The 17,086-nt window shown below is 49.7% G+C and overlaps 9 protein-coding genes across 9 annotated transcripts; 1 reads left to right on the top strand and 8 right to left on the bottom strand.

Moving 5' to 3' along the window:
* Positions 1-35: 35 nt before the first annotated feature.
* On the top strand, positions 36-2,032 carry LDX57_000316 (Zn(II)2Cys6 transcription factor; the record flags this gene model as incomplete). The annotated part of the gene is made up of 2 exons (XM_046081964.1): positions 36-514; positions 599-2,032. The coding sequence occupies exons 1-2, from the start codon at positions 107-109 to the stop codon at positions 2,030-2,032; spliced, it is 1,842 nt and encodes a 613-aa protein (XP_045937921.1). The 5' UTR covers positions 36-106.
* Positions 2,033-2,549: 517 nt separating this feature from the next.
* LDX57_000315 (uncharacterized protein) lies at positions 2,550-2,921 on the bottom strand (the record flags this gene model as incomplete). Its single annotated transcript, XM_046081963.1, has 1 exon — positions 2,550-2,921. The coding sequence occupies one exon, from the start codon at positions 2,919-2,921 to the stop codon at positions 2,550-2,552; it is 372 nt and encodes a 123-aa protein (XP_045937920.1).
* A 691-nt stretch (positions 2,922-3,612) lies between these two features.
* Positions 3,613-5,562, bottom strand: LDX57_000314 (alkyl/aryl-sulfatase; the record flags this gene model as incomplete). Its single annotated transcript, XM_046081962.1, has 3 exons — positions 3,613-4,377; positions 4,448-4,720; positions 4,780-5,562. The coding sequence occupies 3 exons, from the start codon at positions 5,560-5,562 to the stop codon at positions 3,652-3,654; spliced, it is 1,782 nt and encodes a 593-aa protein (XP_045937919.1). The 3' UTR covers positions 3,613-3,651.
* Positions 5,563-6,035: 473 nt separating this feature from the next.
* On the bottom strand, positions 6,036-7,535 carry LDX57_000313 (uncharacterized protein; the record flags this gene model as incomplete). The annotated part of the gene is made up of 1 exon (XM_046081961.1): positions 6,036-7,535. One exon carries the CDS (start codon positions 7,533-7,535, stop codon positions 6,036-6,038), a length of 1,500 nt encoding a protein of 499 aa, XP_045937918.1.
* Positions 7,536-8,224: 689 nt separating this feature from the next.
* Positions 8,225-8,863, bottom strand: LDX57_000312 (uncharacterized protein; the record flags this gene model as incomplete). Its single annotated transcript, XM_046081960.1, has 2 exons — positions 8,225-8,405; positions 8,490-8,863. The coding sequence occupies 2 exons, from the start codon at positions 8,861-8,863 to the stop codon at positions 8,225-8,227; spliced, it is 555 nt and encodes a 184-aa protein (XP_045937917.1).
* A 1,030-nt stretch (positions 8,864-9,893) lies between these two features.
* On the bottom strand, positions 9,894-10,259 carry LDX57_000311 (uncharacterized protein; the record flags this gene model as incomplete). The annotated part of the gene is made up of 1 exon (XM_046081959.1): positions 9,894-10,259. The coding sequence occupies one exon, from the start codon at positions 10,257-10,259 to the stop codon at positions 9,894-9,896; it is 366 nt and encodes a 121-aa protein (XP_045937916.1).
* A 757-nt stretch (positions 10,260-11,016) lies between these two features.
* On the bottom strand, positions 11,017-12,084 carry LDX57_000310 (uncharacterized protein; the record flags this gene model as incomplete). The annotated part of the gene is made up of 1 exon (XM_046081958.1): positions 11,017-12,084. One exon carries the CDS (start codon positions 12,082-12,084, stop codon positions 11,431-11,433), a length of 654 nt encoding a protein of 217 aa, XP_045937915.1. The 3' UTR covers positions 11,017-11,430.
* Positions 12,085-12,992: 908 nt separating this feature from the next.
* LDX57_000309 (uncharacterized protein) lies at positions 12,993-13,463 on the bottom strand (the record flags this gene model as incomplete). Its single annotated transcript, XM_046081957.1, has 1 exon — positions 12,993-13,463. One exon carries the CDS (start codon positions 13,461-13,463, stop codon positions 12,993-12,995), a length of 471 nt encoding a protein of 156 aa, XP_045937914.1.
* A 901-nt stretch (positions 13,464-14,364) lies between these two features.
* Positions 14,365-16,599, bottom strand: POL30 (proliferating cell nuclear antigen). Its single transcript, XM_046081956.1, has 6 exons — positions 16,468-16,599; positions 16,336-16,404; positions 16,239-16,279; positions 15,737-16,166; positions 15,385-15,671; positions 14,365-15,315 (listed from the first exon to the last, which is right to left on the bottom strand). Coding segments are annotated over exons 2-6 (777 nt in total). The 5' UTR covers positions 16,337-16,404; positions 16,468-16,599; the 3' UTR covers positions 14,365-15,297.
* Positions 16,600-17,086: the final 487 nt, after the last annotated feature.

The raw sequence follows: 17,086 nt of genomic DNA, 5'->3' as shown, positions 1-17,086 counted from the left end.
TTAATGCCGCCGATGACAAATTCCATCCATCTTTAGTCATGACGTTTAGCTCTTTCCACCACCAAAAAATACATGTGTTAGATTTCGGTGAATTCTCTTGACTACCATGCCCGAGGCTGCAGATTCTGACAAAAGCCCCGCGCTATCTCTTCGTAGCTGCCATCGATGCAACCAAAAGAAAATCCGATGTAACAAGGCCCAGCCATGCGAAGGTTGCGTGAAAACAAGCTCGGAGTGCGTCTATCCAGGACCAGGCCGTGCTCCGCGGCGCAAAAAGCGAGCCCTAAAAGCTGAGCTCGTGTCTCGCGTGAAAAACTTGGAGCAAGAGCTCCGACTCCTGGCCAAGGGAGGCGAGACGACTTCCGAAGACGCGCCTCCGCCATGCCCCTCGGATCATGAAGCGCAGGGTGCTGAAGACCACCGAGGTGAAGGATCCAAGCATGGAAAGCTGTTCGTGAAAGGGAGCTCAACGCAGTACTTCACCCATGAGGTTCTCGTTAATCTTGTAAGCCAAGTATGTTTCCTTCTCGGTCGGTTCGCTCGTCTTCATATCGAGCTGTAAAAGCGACATGGCTAATCCTAGGACATATGCGGAAAGGTCGAGGAGCTGAAAGATCTCATGGGTCCTCCCGGAAACGATGTTTCGGAGTATGAAGAGAGCCTGTATGGTGATGATGGCTTTTCGCAAAAGGGAACCCAATTTTTGTTCGGTTTCTCCTGCATGGCAGCCTCCCTCGAGGCCTTCCACCCCAGCATGACACACAGCCAGATCCTGTGGAAAGCGTATCAAGACAATGTCGCTCCGGTGACAATGATATTCCACCAGCCCACCCTCCTCAAAACAATGTACAAAGCCGCTGCAAACAACAGCTATGTCGACCATGCCTCGGAGGCCGTGGTCTTCGCCGTCTACTTCGCTGCCGTGAACAGTCTAGACACAGAAGAGTGCGCAGAGATGTTGGCTCAGGACCAGTCGTCCCTCCGCGAATATTACAAATTTGCAACGCAGCAAGCGCTGGCTCGCGCCGGCTTTCTTCAATCGCGCAGCTTGACCGTGCTTCAAGCTGCCGTTCTATTCCTCACTTGTCTTCGCGGTCCGGGAGACGCATACTTCGTATGGACTATGACCGGTGCTATACATCGAATGGCTCAAGGGTTAGGTCTACATCGCGACGGAACGCCTTTTGGACTGAGTCCCTTTGACACCGAGATGCGTCGACGACTATGGTGGTCTATCTACCTGTTAGACTCTCGATCGTCTGAGTTCCACGCCACCGACACGCAAATCACTGAGGATCATTACGATACAAAAATACCTCTAAATATCAACGATTCTGATATATCGCCAGAGTCTAATCAGGTTCCAGAGTCCCACGTCGGCTTTACAGAAATGACCTTCTGCTTGACTCGAATCGAAATGACCATCCGGTATCGGCGCTCTGTTCTAAATTCCCAGGGCGATGGCAACAGCAGCAGCAGCGACAAGCTGCGTCTCCTAGACGAACGTCTTCATGGTTTAGAACAAATTCACGGTTATCTAAGGCAACGTTACCTTAAGTTCTGCGACGTAACAGTCCCCCTGCAGTGGGCGACAGCAACTATCATACGACTAGCACTCGCTCGATCCTGGCTAACAGCCCACATCTCCCAGCGGACGGGGACAGAGCAGATACCGTCCCTTGAGACCATGCCAGATGATCCCAAAAGAGATCAGCTCTTTCTGACTGCGATTGAAGTAGTTGAATTTGCCCATCTGTTGGAGACAGATTCGCGGACGAGCAAATGGTCTTGGTTGTTTGAGGGCTACCCGCAATGGCAAGCCGCTGCGGTGGTGCTCATGGAACTCTGTGTTCGACCGCAGGCCGCAGGGACTCAGCGGGCCTGGGTCGTGGTCGAAAAGGCCGTTACCAGCTGGGTCGTTAAAGATTATCAAGAGGGCAGTATTACTATGAAAACGGTTTCATGTCTGATGGAACGAGCAGCTGCAGTACATGGTTATAATTGGAGTATATCAGAGATTAATGCTGCTTAGCCAGGCCATTTAGAAATGTACACTGCATACACGGAGGGCCTGATAACATGACATTTGGTACATTTAAAACATCCAACCAAATTGAGTAAATAAATTACTTATAAACAATCATGTCCATTCCCCCTTTGAACGGCAAGGTAACTCTCTTGAAGGGACTTCCCTCTTGATCCACATACTCAAACAACTCCTTATATCCGTCCTTCGCTGCTACCGTATTATCTGCGATGATAACAGACCCAGGTTTCAGCTTATCTTGAACAGCCTTGAGAGCTGGGAGGGCCATGGGTGTCCAGACTGAGAAACCAAACATGTCAGCACAGTAAACACCGGAGATAAAAGAAGTGAAGAGACAGAAGAGACAAAGAAACAGAAACTCACTATCCAGCAACAAAAACCCCACCTCTTCCTGCGTCCACGAAAGCGTCTCTCTCAGATCCCCCTCCCTCAAATCAATCACCCCAGCGACCTCACTCCCCGCCTGCGCCCAATACTGTCTCGCCAGCGCAGCCTTAGCCGGTTATTTCTCGGTGGCAATGACCTTCCCAGCTCTTGCTTTCCCTTCAGACTGTCCCTCCCCACTAGGCCGAGCTTTCAAATTCTCCAAAACCCCCAGCGCCAGATAGATCGTGCTCACGCCGAAACTAGTCCCTGCTTCGACAACGGTGGTGGCCCCGCTGGCGCGCAGAACCTGGTACACGAATTCACATTTGTCCTGGTCAAGCGCGATGAACTTATCGGCCATCAGCGCGTCGAAGGAGGGTTCGGTTTGGTGGCTCGTGAGGAAGGTGTCGTGTGGTAGGGCGGCTTCTTGGGCGAGGGATTTGGCGTGGAGGGTTGTTAGGAGGGTGTGAATTGGGTCGGGGAGGGAGAGGGGGTTGGTGGGAGGCATTTTTGGGTTTGGATTGAGGGGGGTCTGTTGATGTTGATTGAGGTTGGAAGTTGGATAAGTGGAGGGTAGGGAAGAAGTTACTCTGTGAGTGGGTGGGTTTAGATCTAATTAGAGGATTGATCAAGAGCATGGAAGGGCGTGAAATGAGTCATGAGTCACGGAGAAGAGAGAGTGTGTGAGTGAGTGGGGGGAATCAGTTCTATAATTGTATAGGGGAACATCAGGTGGGGAATACGAGGATCCCCCGCTTCGGGGATCTTATCTGATGATCTTATTCATGCTGATCCTTCCGAATGTTGTTATCTGAACCTACAACACTTGATATATTTGCTTGAATATCTAATGATCCCTGCTCTTTCACAGTGCTATCTCCTGAGTGATAAAAACAGACCTAAGAATAAGTTTATTCTAAAAGGCTTTGAGAATCGGGAAGGTTATAGACATCGAGACCGAGACATCTAGCTTGTTGACGCAGTGCAATGTTCTAGGTTGCATGCCTCGAATGCAGGGCAAATGGTTGTTGAAACCCGAAAGTCACATGCAAACCAAGCCAATCTTTATCCTTACAAGTTTCGTTTGGATGTCTAGCTATATTCATAGTGAGTCTAGATATTAGGCTAAGCTCTTGTCTATCGCCTGCTCATCTATCTGGTACATACGAGGTCTCGTTTTGGGCATTCTATCTGACGATCTCGGTTGTATGCTAGCCTTTCATTGAATAAAGTCAGGTTTACAACTGACTTGGCCCTCGAGATGAACCATCCTGCACCGATATCAAATCCAACAACTGACCCAAGACTTCTTCCCGGCCACTCTTCCTCTCCGGCTTGACTTCCTGTCCTAGGATCACCTCCAACAGCTGACTCTTCGTTAGCACCATCTCATAGTCCGCCGGATTCTCCCTGGCCTCCTGCACTTGTATCTCGGTGTTCAACGACCGCGTAGTCAAAACTCCGTTGCTCACGATCAGCCGCCACCGCTGCTTGACATCTGTAATCTCCCAGTCAATCGTGAAGTGCATATCTGCTCCTCTCTCTCCATCCAACTGCACCGCCATAATATCGAACCACTGATCGATACTCAATCGCTCCCCTAGCGGCGTCCTACCCCCAGCCACCATGCCCGCTTTCTTCCCACTCCGCAGTTCCTGCGCGCCAGTGAGATAGAAGTTTCTCCATGTGGCGTTCTCCGCGCCGAAGCCCAACTGCTCGTATACCGAGGCGAGAAGCAGCTTTGGACGGGGCTCTGTCGAGCCCGAATCCGCCGCCACTGCGTGGGCCAGAAGCGTCGCAGCGGATCGATAGTCGCGTTTCTGAACAAAGGCCTCTGCCTTGTCGCAGAGCCCATCGATGCCGTTGAAACATTCCACGTAGCGCTGGCCTTCCTCGGTTGGCGGATATTGCCAGAGATGCTCGGGGCGGCCGTCAAACCAGGTCATGTACTTTTGATAGATACCCTATCCATCATTAGTTCCCTACCGCAGACACCAAAATCGAAATAGTATACCTTGACGTTATGGCTCAAACCCCCGTAATCCCACGACAATGCCACTTGCGCTCAATCCTCCCGGGCAGCCTCATGCGCTCTGCAATCTCCACTCCCGTTAACCCCAGGTTCATCAGCCTTACCGTCTGATCATGCATATACCCATACAGATCTCTCTGCTCCGCCAGTCTGGCAATGAGCTCATCTCTTCCCCACGTTGGCCAATGATGACTTCCAAACAGCACGTCCGAGTCTCTTCCGAACAACACAATCGCTTCGTCCAGATACCCCGACCAGGCCTTCGCGTCGCGCACCTGCGCCCCCCTCAGCGTCACGACATTATGCATACAGTTCGTCGCCGTCTCAGGGACACAGAGATCTTGGAAGTCAGGGAAATGGAAATTGATCTCCGTATGGGGGCCTCGCTGCCCGGCACCATCTGGAACACGATTCGCACGCCGTCAACCACATGTTCTTCACCAGTCTTCTGGATCAGGAGTGTCGGCGGGATTAGGCTCGTCGTGCCCACGCTCGACCCTAGCCCTAGACCGGTGCCGATCTGCCCCGTCGGACTGCGCGGAAGGGCATTGCCGTACATGAAAGCGCCGCGTTTCCGCATCGCCGGTCCAGCAAGAATGCTTTCGCTCATGATCGCTTCCATGAATCCCTCTAGAGCGATGATCGGAATTCCTGGCTCTTCCCCTTCGTCTAAATCTAATACACCCGCCGCACCCATGTAATGGTCCCCGTGCGAATGCGAGTACACCATCCCTCTGACTTTGCGCGGTCCGCGATGCTCACGATACAGTTTCAGCCCGGCGGCTGCGCATTCGCATGAAATGAGTGGGTCGATGATGATGATTCCATCCTTTCCTTCGACGATGGTCATGTTGGAGAGGTCGTAGCCGCGGATGTGGTAGATTCCAGGACAGATCTCGTACAGGCCGTGCTTTGCTGTCAATTGGCCCTGGCGCCAGAGGTTGGGATGCGCTGTTTCGGGACATTCATCCTGCAGGAAAGAGTAGGCATCGATGTCCCAGACTGTTTTGCCCGAGGCGGATTTGATGACGGGTGGGGTGAGGGCTGCGATGAAGCCGCGTGAGGTGGCGGCGAAGTCGGTGGTGTCGGTGAATGATGGATCAGTGTTTGAGGACATTTCAGGGAGCGGTTATGAATTGGGGAAGGGGATCGCTATTCAAATAGTTGCTGCTTGGTTTGTGATTTTGGTTGGTGGTTTTATACTCATATGTTTACTGGGAGGATGGAGCATGACTCGACAAGCCCTAAGTCTGATAATCCCCACCGGAATGCTGTATTCGACAATGACAGACTGCCGATAGCCGATTTCTGCCATTACTTGCAGGATATTTACGGAGTATTTGCCGGACGGTAAAAGGATTGGTCTATATTCTCGTTCTATGACTGGTAGAAGGTGATATGTCGTGGACTTCTCATTGACTAGCGCTTGACGACATGTGGCTGCCGTCGCACGCAATTCGGCCGGCGCCGGCTTTCTAAGTGGTCGAGATTATCTCTATTTAATAGAGCATGGATAGCGAGTCTATACTGCTATTCACGGGACTTTGTAACAAACTCTTGAATGATGGGTATTGCCTACATCATCGATACCTAACCATATCTCGCGCCCTCCGGCTCGTCGTCAAACCACACCGGCGGCACTCCATAGTTCATCACCGTACTCTTCACCTTCGTATAGCTCTCATACGCCTCTATCCCATTCTCCTTCCCCACACCACTTTCCTTGAACCCACCCCACGGTGACGAGGGATCGTTCAAGTGATGCCCATTGATCCAGACAATGCCCGCCTCGATCTGCGCCGCTACGCGATGCGCCTGTGCGAAATCATTCGACCACACCGACGCCCCGAGCGCAAAGGAGGTACCATTCGCCACGCGAACAATATCCTCCTCCGAATCACACTTCAGCAGCGCAATCACCGGTCCGAAGACCTCATTGCACGCGAGGTCCGAATCCGCGCGCGTCTCGATAATTGTCGGCTCGAAGAAAAAGCCTTTCCCATCCACCTGCATCGCTTTACCACCGCATAACACTCTCCCTCCCTCGTTCACTGCGCGCTCTACAAACGCCGCGCACCGACCTGCCGCCTCTTGTGATATCACGGCTCCGATCTGCGTACGTCCATCGAACGGATCGCCCACCCGCAACGCCCTGACCCTCTTCTCCAACAGGGCCGCGAAAGCCTCGTAGATATCCGCATGCACCAGCAACCGACTCCCTGTAACGCACGTCTGCCCGCTCGCTATAAACCCCGCAAACAGCGCCGCCTTGACCGCTACCTCCACATCCACACTCTGGAACAAACACACCGGCGCTTTCCCACCCAGCTCCGCCGTGATAGGTATGAGATGCTTTGCCGCAGCGCCCGCCACGGCACGATACGTGCCCATTCCACCCGTCAGATCGATCTTCGCCAGTCGGGAATCCTCGCAGAGGTATTTCCCTGTTTCGTACCCGTATCCGTTCACGATCTGCAACACGCCATCGGGCAGCCCGGCTTCCTGGAACAGCGCGCCCAGCTTCAGAACCGACAGCGGTGCCCGCTCCGACGGCTTCACGATCACCACATTCCCGGCCGCCAGGGCGGCGGCGATCTTCTTTGTCGCGATCAGCAACGGATGATTATAGGGTGTGATCTGCACCACCACGCCCAGCGGGAGCCGAGTCAGCGTGTTCACGACGGGACCCTTGAAGGGCGTCACGCGGCCTTCGTGTACCCGGGCAATGGAACCAAAGTATTCGAGCCATTCAGGGACGCGGGCTAGTTGGGCGCGCATTTCGCGGATGGGTCGTCCGGTCTGTTGGGTCTCGAGCGTGACGAATTCCGGGATGCGTTCGCGCAGGAGCCGTGCGGCTGTGGAGAGGACGGTGAAGCGGTCGGCGGAGGAAGAGGGCTGGCACCATGGGCTGGTGGCGAAGGTTTGTAGGGAGGTAGTTATGAGCTCTGTGCATGTGGAAAGAGGGGTCGCGTCGATGGTCGCTAGGGGGGCTTCCGTGGCGGGGTTAACGACGGGAATGCGTGAGTGAGATGCATTGGTGGTATGGACGCCGTCGATCCAGTTGGAAATGTGGGGGATTGAAGTGGACATTTTGATGATATCTTGTGAGAGGAATGGGTGTGTAGACTGGGTAGAGGAGGAAGAGGAAGGGAGTTCTAGAAGAAGAGGAGGAAACGAAGGATGAGGGGTACGAATAGATATAACTATCACTTCACGATTAGTAAACCCCGCATGCACAACGCACTTTATCTGCAGGATCAAAGCCAATCACCACCTGGGGGTTTGCCTCATATTGGATCAAGAGCTGAGAGTCTAGGATGGTCCTGGAGACAGCAGATGGTCTATCTTGATTTGAGATAACTGGAATGGGCTATCTAATCTTATCTTATCTAGGGGACCAGCCTATCTTGACGTGGTCAATATCAGATGACTGGTTTGCTTTAAGGTGAGATGCCAAGCTCATGTTTTGATTTTGACCACTTAACTTGAGTCTATCGTGATTGGTTTCTATGAAGGAGAATTATTGGTTGTTCGTGGATAGGATGCCCCCGTTGTTAAACAACAGTAGCTGCGCTATAAACTAACGACAGACCCAGCAAAAATGACCGATTTAATTCCGAATCGACCATTCAGTACAAGCCATAGAGATAGGTAAGTTGAATTACCATCTCCAGATCATACCATATCAATGCTCCCTGTTGAAGAGAGACTGATCAATCCAACCATCCTAGTATCCAGACCACTCCAAACAAATGTAGCTACGTCAACTGCTCAGGCAATTAATCACTCCTAGGATACCAGAATACCTTTCTCCTCTCCTCATGGAACGCCAAAGTCGGCAAGCCCTCCAGCTCAGGGGGGATTTGAGGCGTAAAACCATCCCAAATGACGTCGAAAATGGTGTACCGAGGATTTCCGGCACCTGGTTTGCGAACAGTGTAGCGGCTGACATCGTATGCCCTTTTCCCAGTACGTATCAAATAGTTAGTCATGTACTCACAGTTTCACGCCAAAAGTAGAACAGAGGGAGAGGGGTTGACAAACGAAGGTCTACAGATCCTCACTAAAGACAGATCGATCGCTTCCTGCAATGCCTCGTACGCCACATCCTCCGTGACTTCGGCCGTCTCAAACGTCCTCGGCACATATCTGTACAGAATGTCGGCTCTCCAGTCGACGGCTCGGCAGGCATGGTCATATTTGTAGATGCGCTTGATGATCTCGCGGAGCTGGCTTGCGTCGAGATGTATGCTTTCTTGGAGGCGCTCGAGACGCTGGCGTCGATCCTGATAGCCTTCGTTGCCGGTGCGGTCGGTGGGGAGATAGAGGCCGGGCTTTTCGGGCGAGGGGTGTCGCGGGGCAGAGGGCGTTTGGACTAGGGTTTTGTTTTCGGGAGTAGATGGCCCGGGGGAAGGCATTTTGATCTTTGCTTGGTGTGGGTTTGATCTTGGTATTCGGGGCGCTTGAATGTAGACAGGTCTTGAAGAGGTCGATTATCGTGAAGAATTGGAATTGATTAAATGAGGATGTGGGATGAGCGGTTCAGGCAGATTTTATAAGGACTATTCTGAGGTAGCTGTTCACTTCTGATATACAGAAAGTTTCTATAGATGTCTTAGGCAGACGCTGATGCCTATCTTGAATTATTTCCTGGAATATCGTCTCAAGGCACCATGTGTACGTCCTACCCGGACAGCTCCAATATCACAATCACCGGTCCCTTCCATACCATTAATCATACATCCAGTCACTTTGACATGTCACTTTAGGCCTCAGACTAGGCAGCCTCAAACTGCTTGTTTAATTCGCCAGACACAGGGCTGGCATGGGTTCAGGCATAGCGAGGGGCTATTCGCCCAGCCACCTCATTTCCAAAATGTGGTACCCATCCCTTGGTGATCGACATTGCGGGATGGTGGAATAAGTCGAGAACCTCTGCATGTTTCCGATATTCCCCTGAGGTAGGGAGACCATATTCGCAGCCTTGTGGTATTGTTGCCTTGATGGCTGTCCTTCGTTGGGTGAGTGAGGAATGTACGGATGTTGTATCCGGCGCAACCTAGCCCTAACAGATATGTTGATATTCATGAAGACAGCCGGGGAGGCTCTTATTCTTAGGTATGCTAGGTTCTTTCTTATCTGTAGGTTGGTTATGTGTAATACAGTCTACGACTAGTTCAAGAATTTTAGTTAGATGCAAGAAGACCATGACGCATAGTAAGGGCATCCTCCGCGCTTCTTGCTTACTTCTCATAATACAAGTCTACAATATCTAAAAGTCCTACAAAGTAAACGAACAGAAAAAACAACTCTTCAAAAACAGAAACAAAAATCATCGCTAAAACTCCAACGCCAATCCACAAAACCAAACACCCCCACGTTGACGGTATACCATCCCAACAGAATTAAGAAGAAGCCAAAAAAGACACCAGCCCCTTAAGGACCAGGCTACTCCTTCTTCGACTGCTTTTCCAACTCCTTCTTCAGCCACTTAGCCACCCCATCCTTCTGATTCAACTCCTTCTGGACGACTCCATCAACATGTTTGTACGCTGATTCCTTTACCGCATCCTTCCAGCCTGTCTTCGGAATATTAGCCCGGATCTTAACGGGTAGGAGAATACCCGTGTCGTCGGACTTCAGAGTAGGCTCCTCCTCGTGGAGATCGAAGAATTTCCAGACGATCTCGTCGCGCGCGGTGATGTATCGGCGAGCTCGTGACCCGTGAGCATTCTTGCAGGGCATGTACGCCCATAGATCGATGGTGTCAGCGGAGGGGGTGTCAGAAGAAGGGGTATCGGTAGAAGAGGACATCTTGATGGTTTTCGCAGAGCTGAATTTGCTTCGTTGGTGGATAGGCGATGAAGTTCTGCAGACAGGTGAGTGTATGTTGGGTGGGATTTACCCAATTTGAGGGCTTCAGGAAGGGGATTTTATATTTGAGAACTAAAGGCATAGATGGATATATCCGTGGATAAGTTTTAATTTACAGGAATGTCCATACTAGCTTCAAACCATTGTATTGTTTTCTAGTACAATGGCCTATCAAGCATCAAAGACCTGGACTGCTTGAAAGAGGGCATAGACAAGCGGAATCGGGCAGTATCTGTATGAGTTGATAACATAACGGTGGTCTTGACTCCTCTGTGCAATTCTATTTCCAAGTAGAATGTCCATAACAACTTACATACTCACAAAGAAAGGGGCGAGGCTTGTGTTAGGTGCTCTACAATGCATTGTTCATAAGCCTTATCTAGAAGGTTTTACAAAGGGAGTCAAGTGATTGTCTGGAGTTGCGTTTAGTGTAAACTCAAAAACTATAATTAAGGAATCTGTCAAGGGCTCTGTGATTTCGCTTGGTAATGGATAGTATACCAGGAACCGCTCAATAAGAACATAATTGAATGACTAGCAGGATAGTTACGAATAGGAATATTGCTTGAAGACAAATGAATTTACGATATCCTAAGATTGCACATACATCCCTAATTGAATGAGGGATAATAGAACAGTTACTTGGCAATCATATAGTGTTCAGATGATCCCAACCTGTAGTATTGGAGTTACTAACCTCCCTGCTTGCAAGTTTAGACCTTCTCTCATTTGACTACATGGACAAAGTCAGTTACACTTAAAAGCGTCAAGGCGAGAGTCGTTCAAATATGCAAACGATCAGAATCTGCAGAATACATAACCTATAAAGGTTTCATAGGAATACCTTCAATACAAAAAAAAACAGAAAAGCAGATTAGGTCGAATTTTGTCATTTTCGTTGACAGTCATCTCAAGCATCAGCCGCGGTGGAAGCTGCCAGGGAATTGTAGATATCATCAATCAGTCTTAGTTATCTCTGCTACTGTCATGGTTTCGCATTTAATTCAGGTTGAAACAAGATTCTTATTTGCAAAGTCCTCGTCCATTCTGTCGATGTTAATGACACTATTGCCTAGACTTCAGCGTCGTATTCACTCACCTCCGTGCTAGCCTAACCCCCAACAATATCATCAGTATCGAGCTCTGACTCAGATTCCAGGTCCGGTTGACGCAAAAGGTGATTCCATCCATTCAGAGGAGGGGACCGATTATCAGACTTAACAACAGAATCATCATCAGCGTCACTCTCGTCCCCAGTGTCATAGCCATTGCTACTAGCAATCACTGTGGTAGCTTCAGAACCGTAGTCCTCGTCGTCCGAAACTGGCGTCGACAACTTAGGTCTCAGCTGCGCCTGGGGATGGGACCCCTCTTCAGACTCCTGCTCGCTCCCATCCCCCTCTTCTTCATCTTCATTTCCCTCGTCATCGTCATCATCTTCAGACCACGGATCAGCTCCTTGCGCGCCACGCTGCGCTTCCAACATCTCCAGAATCCCTTCGATATCGTCATACAGCTGATTTTCTATCTCATCAGATCGGTTCTCCAGATCGAAGTGGTACGTGACCTTCAGCTTCATGACCAACTCACGCTTTTTGTTGTCGAGCTTCTCTGGGTTCTCGTAGTACACGGTATATTTGCCGGCTAGGAGCCGCTCACGAGCCTCCCAGTACCTCTCTTCGAGGTCTTTGATTTTGCGAATGTGGATCCAGACCCAGGCATCGACGATGTCGGGGCAAGATTCGGAGTCACTGTCGGAGCACATCGTTTCTTGTCTGGGTTTTTGGCTTGTAGGGAGCCGTTGACAGTGAGTGTACAAGTCAGAGCTTTTGTTTCGTTCGCATTCGAGAGATGGGAGTCGTGAATCTGAAGGAGGGAGCAAGACTATGTATATACTGCATCTCGTTCTTTGTGTGATGACCGGTCGGGCCCTCTAATACTATTCATCTGGGAGATTGTTGCTAATAAGATGCACATTTGTCGGGGATTTACGTGGTATAGTTGATCAATAAGAAAACTAATGATATTATCCATTTAAAGCTAACGATATGTTTGCTATGGAAGACTTTCTGGCTTATGCTGTCCTGCAAAAAGATCAAGCAGTGGTTATGGCTGGTAGGACCCGGAAGATTGCCGTATATGAATAATATGGCAGCCTGCGTACTGTTCTGGAGTAAACATTGTCAACGAATTCCAGACAGCGGTTGACACTCCATGGGGCGCTCGGATTCCGTGGATGATTGGAGACTGTCAATGGCTTGGAAGCGGCCAGCATGGAAACTATATGAGAAGTCGTGATATCTCTCATGTGAGATAAGAGATAAACTTTCTACGTGCGAAAAGATATACTAGAGGACTTACTAGAACTTGAAAAGCTTTATTCAGAGCATAAATCAGTTCGATGCGCGACTTTAACTTTATAATACCGAGGATTTCAGGTTAGATAGAGTTATCATTCTATCTTCTCTGTTTTTCTATCTCAATTTCGAAGCTTCTTCACTTTCCTCACGACGATCATATACCTCTAAGAAGGCCAAGCAAGGGAGCAAATGAATACGTAAAAGAAACCAACGATCGAGAAGAGAAAGATGAAGACAAGGAAGGTAAAACAAACCACTCAATTATCCTTATCAATACATCCTCAACATCCGGCCGCCCACCAGGATGCCCCATTCAAAAAGTATCAGGAAACACAGGCCAACCCTGGAGGTTAGCAAGATATCTCTGAACCCGCCCGACGACACTGCCATCATCATCCGCTTCATCTCCCTGTCGATATCCCGGAAAGTCAGCCGCACATCTGTTGTGCTCAGGGTAATTCTCCATGAGGAGCGCGGTCTCCCGATTATGGATGATCCTTCCCCGGACGATATCGATTACCACTTTGTGTTGCTTGTCCTCTGGGACTTCCGCGCTGACGTGGACGCGGAACCAGCCCGGGCGCTGTTGATATTCCTCGTTGCCCTGGAAGGAGTCCTTCCAGACGGTGTAGCAACCGTTCTCCAATAGATCGAGGAGACGGCTGTGGTAGTCGCTGTCGTAGCCATTTAGGGCAGGGCAGAAATCGACCAGGCAGTAGTAAGCGATACTTGCCTGTTCCGCCTCTGCGGTTGGAGGGGAGCTAGATAGGTTGTGGTCAGCCATTTTGGTTAGTTGGATGCTGACCAAGGGTGATGATAATGAGGTTGAGGTGTTTTAGGTGTGTGTTCACTCCACTCAATGGTCATTGATTCTATTTATACTAGCCTTTGGTTGGTTTGGAACCGGAAGAAATCAATATGATCAAACTTATTAAGCCTGGAACTTGGGCATATGTAATAAATGGAAGTTCCCAATAGAAAGGAAGAACAGGGGGAAGAACAGGGTCGTTATGCTGGTGAGTATCGCCTTTTGCAGTCAACCTATAACTGATATCTTAGGGCTTCTCCTAGTATACTAAGTGACGCCCTAGTTGGATCAATGGTATTGTCAAACAAGATCACTTCTATCTTTTCTCTCGATTCAATGATTCATTCCCCTCGCTTTGTTGTTTGGAAAACAAAGCCTGGTAGTAAGCCGAAATTATATTCGAAAGATAATATAGTTCAATGAAGGAACCATTTCCCCGATATGCCTGCATCTAAACTCATGATATGGATAATTGGATACGGCTAGCTCTCCAAACATAAGCTTTCTTCATACCAAAAGAAATTGCAATAACATGAACCTGTGACGGAGCTTCTCCCGTCAGGAGAGAACTAATAGGTTGCAAATCAATTTGATCCTCGGTACACATCATGTAGAAGGCATTCCAGAAGAAACAAATGAGCGTTTACCTACTGGGACTTAGAATAGCAGATCCTCCAAAACCAGACGGAGAGAGAACTAGTAGAAACAGACACCTCAGGCAACCAATGAAGCTATCCAAGCTCCCCACACGCCCAATCAGAAACAAGCAGGCGGTGAGTCACACCCGGCACCGCACAACATCACCCATTCATTATATTTCCCCTTCTCTTCCCCTTCCCTTTCCTTCCTTTTTTTTTCTCTTTTCTCTCCAAGCACCATCCCAACCAATGCTGCGTTTCTTTGCTACACACGACAAGTCCGACAGCTCCGCGCTGTCCTTGTCCCTCTCGAACCGTCTGAGCTGATGAAAATCAACCCCGTCACGTTCGAGAGGATCCCTTGCAAATGAGAAATTCGGAGGAATCTTCACTATCTTGGACCCGCCTGATCATCATAGTCATTATGGCTATGACAGTTAGGCCGGTACTGCCCGCAAGGGCCTGGTGCGAAGACTTCATTGTCATGCATCTGCAATTGGCATCAGAAACATCGGGGCGTCAAAAACCCCATGGGAGAGTCGTTGCGAAGATTGTGTGCAGCTCAAGGCGCGCCTTCTGGCTGCGCGAGTGTGACACTTTAGTGCAATACGCGGCATACCTGTATCCCCCTCTTCTTTTCAAGGGGAGGGGTTGGTATCATTCGATTCCGATTATTCTGGTTGGGGTGGTGCTTCCCTCTTTTTTTCTTAAGGTCAGTCGTGTCTTTCTGCTCTGAGCTGAGAAGGGTGTTTTTGTGTCCCTGGCTAATCTTAGTGAGGGGCTTTGTGTGCTCGATGAGTGCTCGGGTCTTGGTTTTAGGGTCCGGTGGAAGTATTATGGTGCTTGGTGGTTTATGGATGAGTTGGATGCTATAGGTCTCAATATAAAATTTATTTTCGTACAGATGATTGTCTTCGATTTGATGCCAGTAATTACTTGATCATACTACTCAAATCCATCCTAGACCAATGGTTGTAAAGTTGATCGCTTGATATCTAACTTGGATATTATATGTAGGCTTTGGACATCGGATGGTGCGCAACATTCAAGGGATATTTTGAACAAAAATGTGAAAAGAAAAATGAAAAAAGAAATCGTGGCCTCCTTATGCTCCCCACCTTCATCATCGTAATTTATTTGGTTTTTTGGTTTTATATTGGGATCGACTCCACTTACTCCTCGTCACCGATCTGTAGCACATATTAGCATCAATTGGTTTTCATATTCTGGAAGAATGAGGGGTGAAGGAAAGGACGCACCTTAGGAGCAAGGTAGAATCGCAAGTGACCGCTTCCGAGACCGTACTCCACAAGTAGAGGCACCTCCTGAGACAGGCAGAGAGACACCTTGCCAGACAGGTTGGTGGCCTTGCAGAAGTTGACAAGGTACTTGAGGGAGAAAGTAAGGGCGACGGGTTCACTGAGGGCGATAGAGACGTTCTGGTCGGGCTTGTCGACGTTGGTGTGCTGACGGATGGTAACGGAGCCACTGCCGATGTCACCCTGGCAAGAGAACTTGACGCCCTCCTTGGTGGCCTCGATGACGACTAGAAAGAAAAGATTAGCGTATGCTCCAGCAAGAATCACAATCAGCAGGGGGGAAAAAACATACCCGACTCGGACAGAGCATTCAAATCTCTGCAGATCCGCTGGAACTCCGCTGAGGGCATCTCAACCGTAGCGGCGTACTCCGTCTCGGGAATGGCCAGGTGCTCCTGGTCAATGTCCATCAACTTGATATCATACTCGCTTAGCCGGTCGGTTTCGGCACTCTCGAACATGAGGTTAACGGCATCGGGCGAGTCGTCGGCCTTCAGGGTCAGGATATCCTCGTTCTGGGCGGCCCGCAGAACCTTGGTCAGGGAAACCAGGTTGATACCGAGGGCAATGTTGCGGTCGCATCGGTAGGGAGAGAAACCCTCGGCTTTCAGGAGCATAGAGACCAGGGCAACGTGGGAGTTGTCCATGGCCTGGAGAGCGATTCCAGAGTCATTGCAGTCGAAGTTGCAGTCCTGCACAAGGTCCTTGATAGCATCGACGACCTAGAGCAATCGAGATAAAAGATTAGTTTTGAGTGCATGTGAAGGAGTGATAGGGGATTGGCGTTCTCATACCTTCTTCAGGAGAGAGGCTTGTTCTAGGCGAGCTTCCAACACTGATACAACTGTCAAAATGTAATCCTATGGCGTCCATGATTCTCGAGATACTCACTCTTGATGTGCTAGGTTGTGGTGCGGTGAAGGGGGGAAAGAAAGGTGCGGAACTGGGATTGGAAAGATACTAGGACGGTGGCAATTAGGCGATATATCCTGTCGGGTAGTCAAGAGGTCTTAAGAGACTTACAGGTCGAGAGGAGGTTGGAATTGGGAGTAGTGAAAGAAGGATGGTTATGACAGGGTTGAAGGAAGAGAAATGAAATCGCGTACGAGGGTTCGCCTGAGGCGTGGTGGGGAAACGCGCGCGCGGGTTCGCGTCTGGCCTTAGGCTGATATGACCCTTTGGGGTTAGATCCGTGACCTCAGGCAGCCGCACCAGCAGCCGCGCCGTGCACGTGACTGCCGTCGCGCGTGCCCCTGTGTACAGAACTACAGATCCAAAGGACAGACGGTAGATCCAAGATCGATTTCAATTTCATGGCTAGATACATGGTTGTTTCCAATGGTGCATCAGACTCGATAGCGGTACTTTGCATATTAACACCACAGCCCTCAATGATACAGAAAACTAAAAGGAAAAGAATACAGAAGAGAAGTAGAAGGCAACGAAGGGATGTGATACGACAAAAGAGAACAAAATGTACACTCTGCATGCTGTACTGCAGGAACGAAAGAATACATGAAACTAAAGATATCCAAGACTCGACAGGAATCAAGTTAGCCAAAAGACAAGAGAAAAAACGCCGCTGACACCAGGCCAATCTATGCACATCGGGTATCAACCCTGCATACGTGTAGATAACACG

This window comes from Aspergillus melleus (assembly GCF_016097325.1).
Source record: "Aspergillus melleus strain CBS 546.65 chromosome Unknown contig1, whole genome shotgun sequence".
NCBI lineage: Eukaryota > Fungi > Ascomycota > Eurotiomycetes > Eurotiales > Aspergillaceae > Aspergillus > Aspergillus melleus.
Note: the sequence above shows the minus strand (reverse complement) of the source record. Positions and strands in the feature narration are given on the sequence as shown.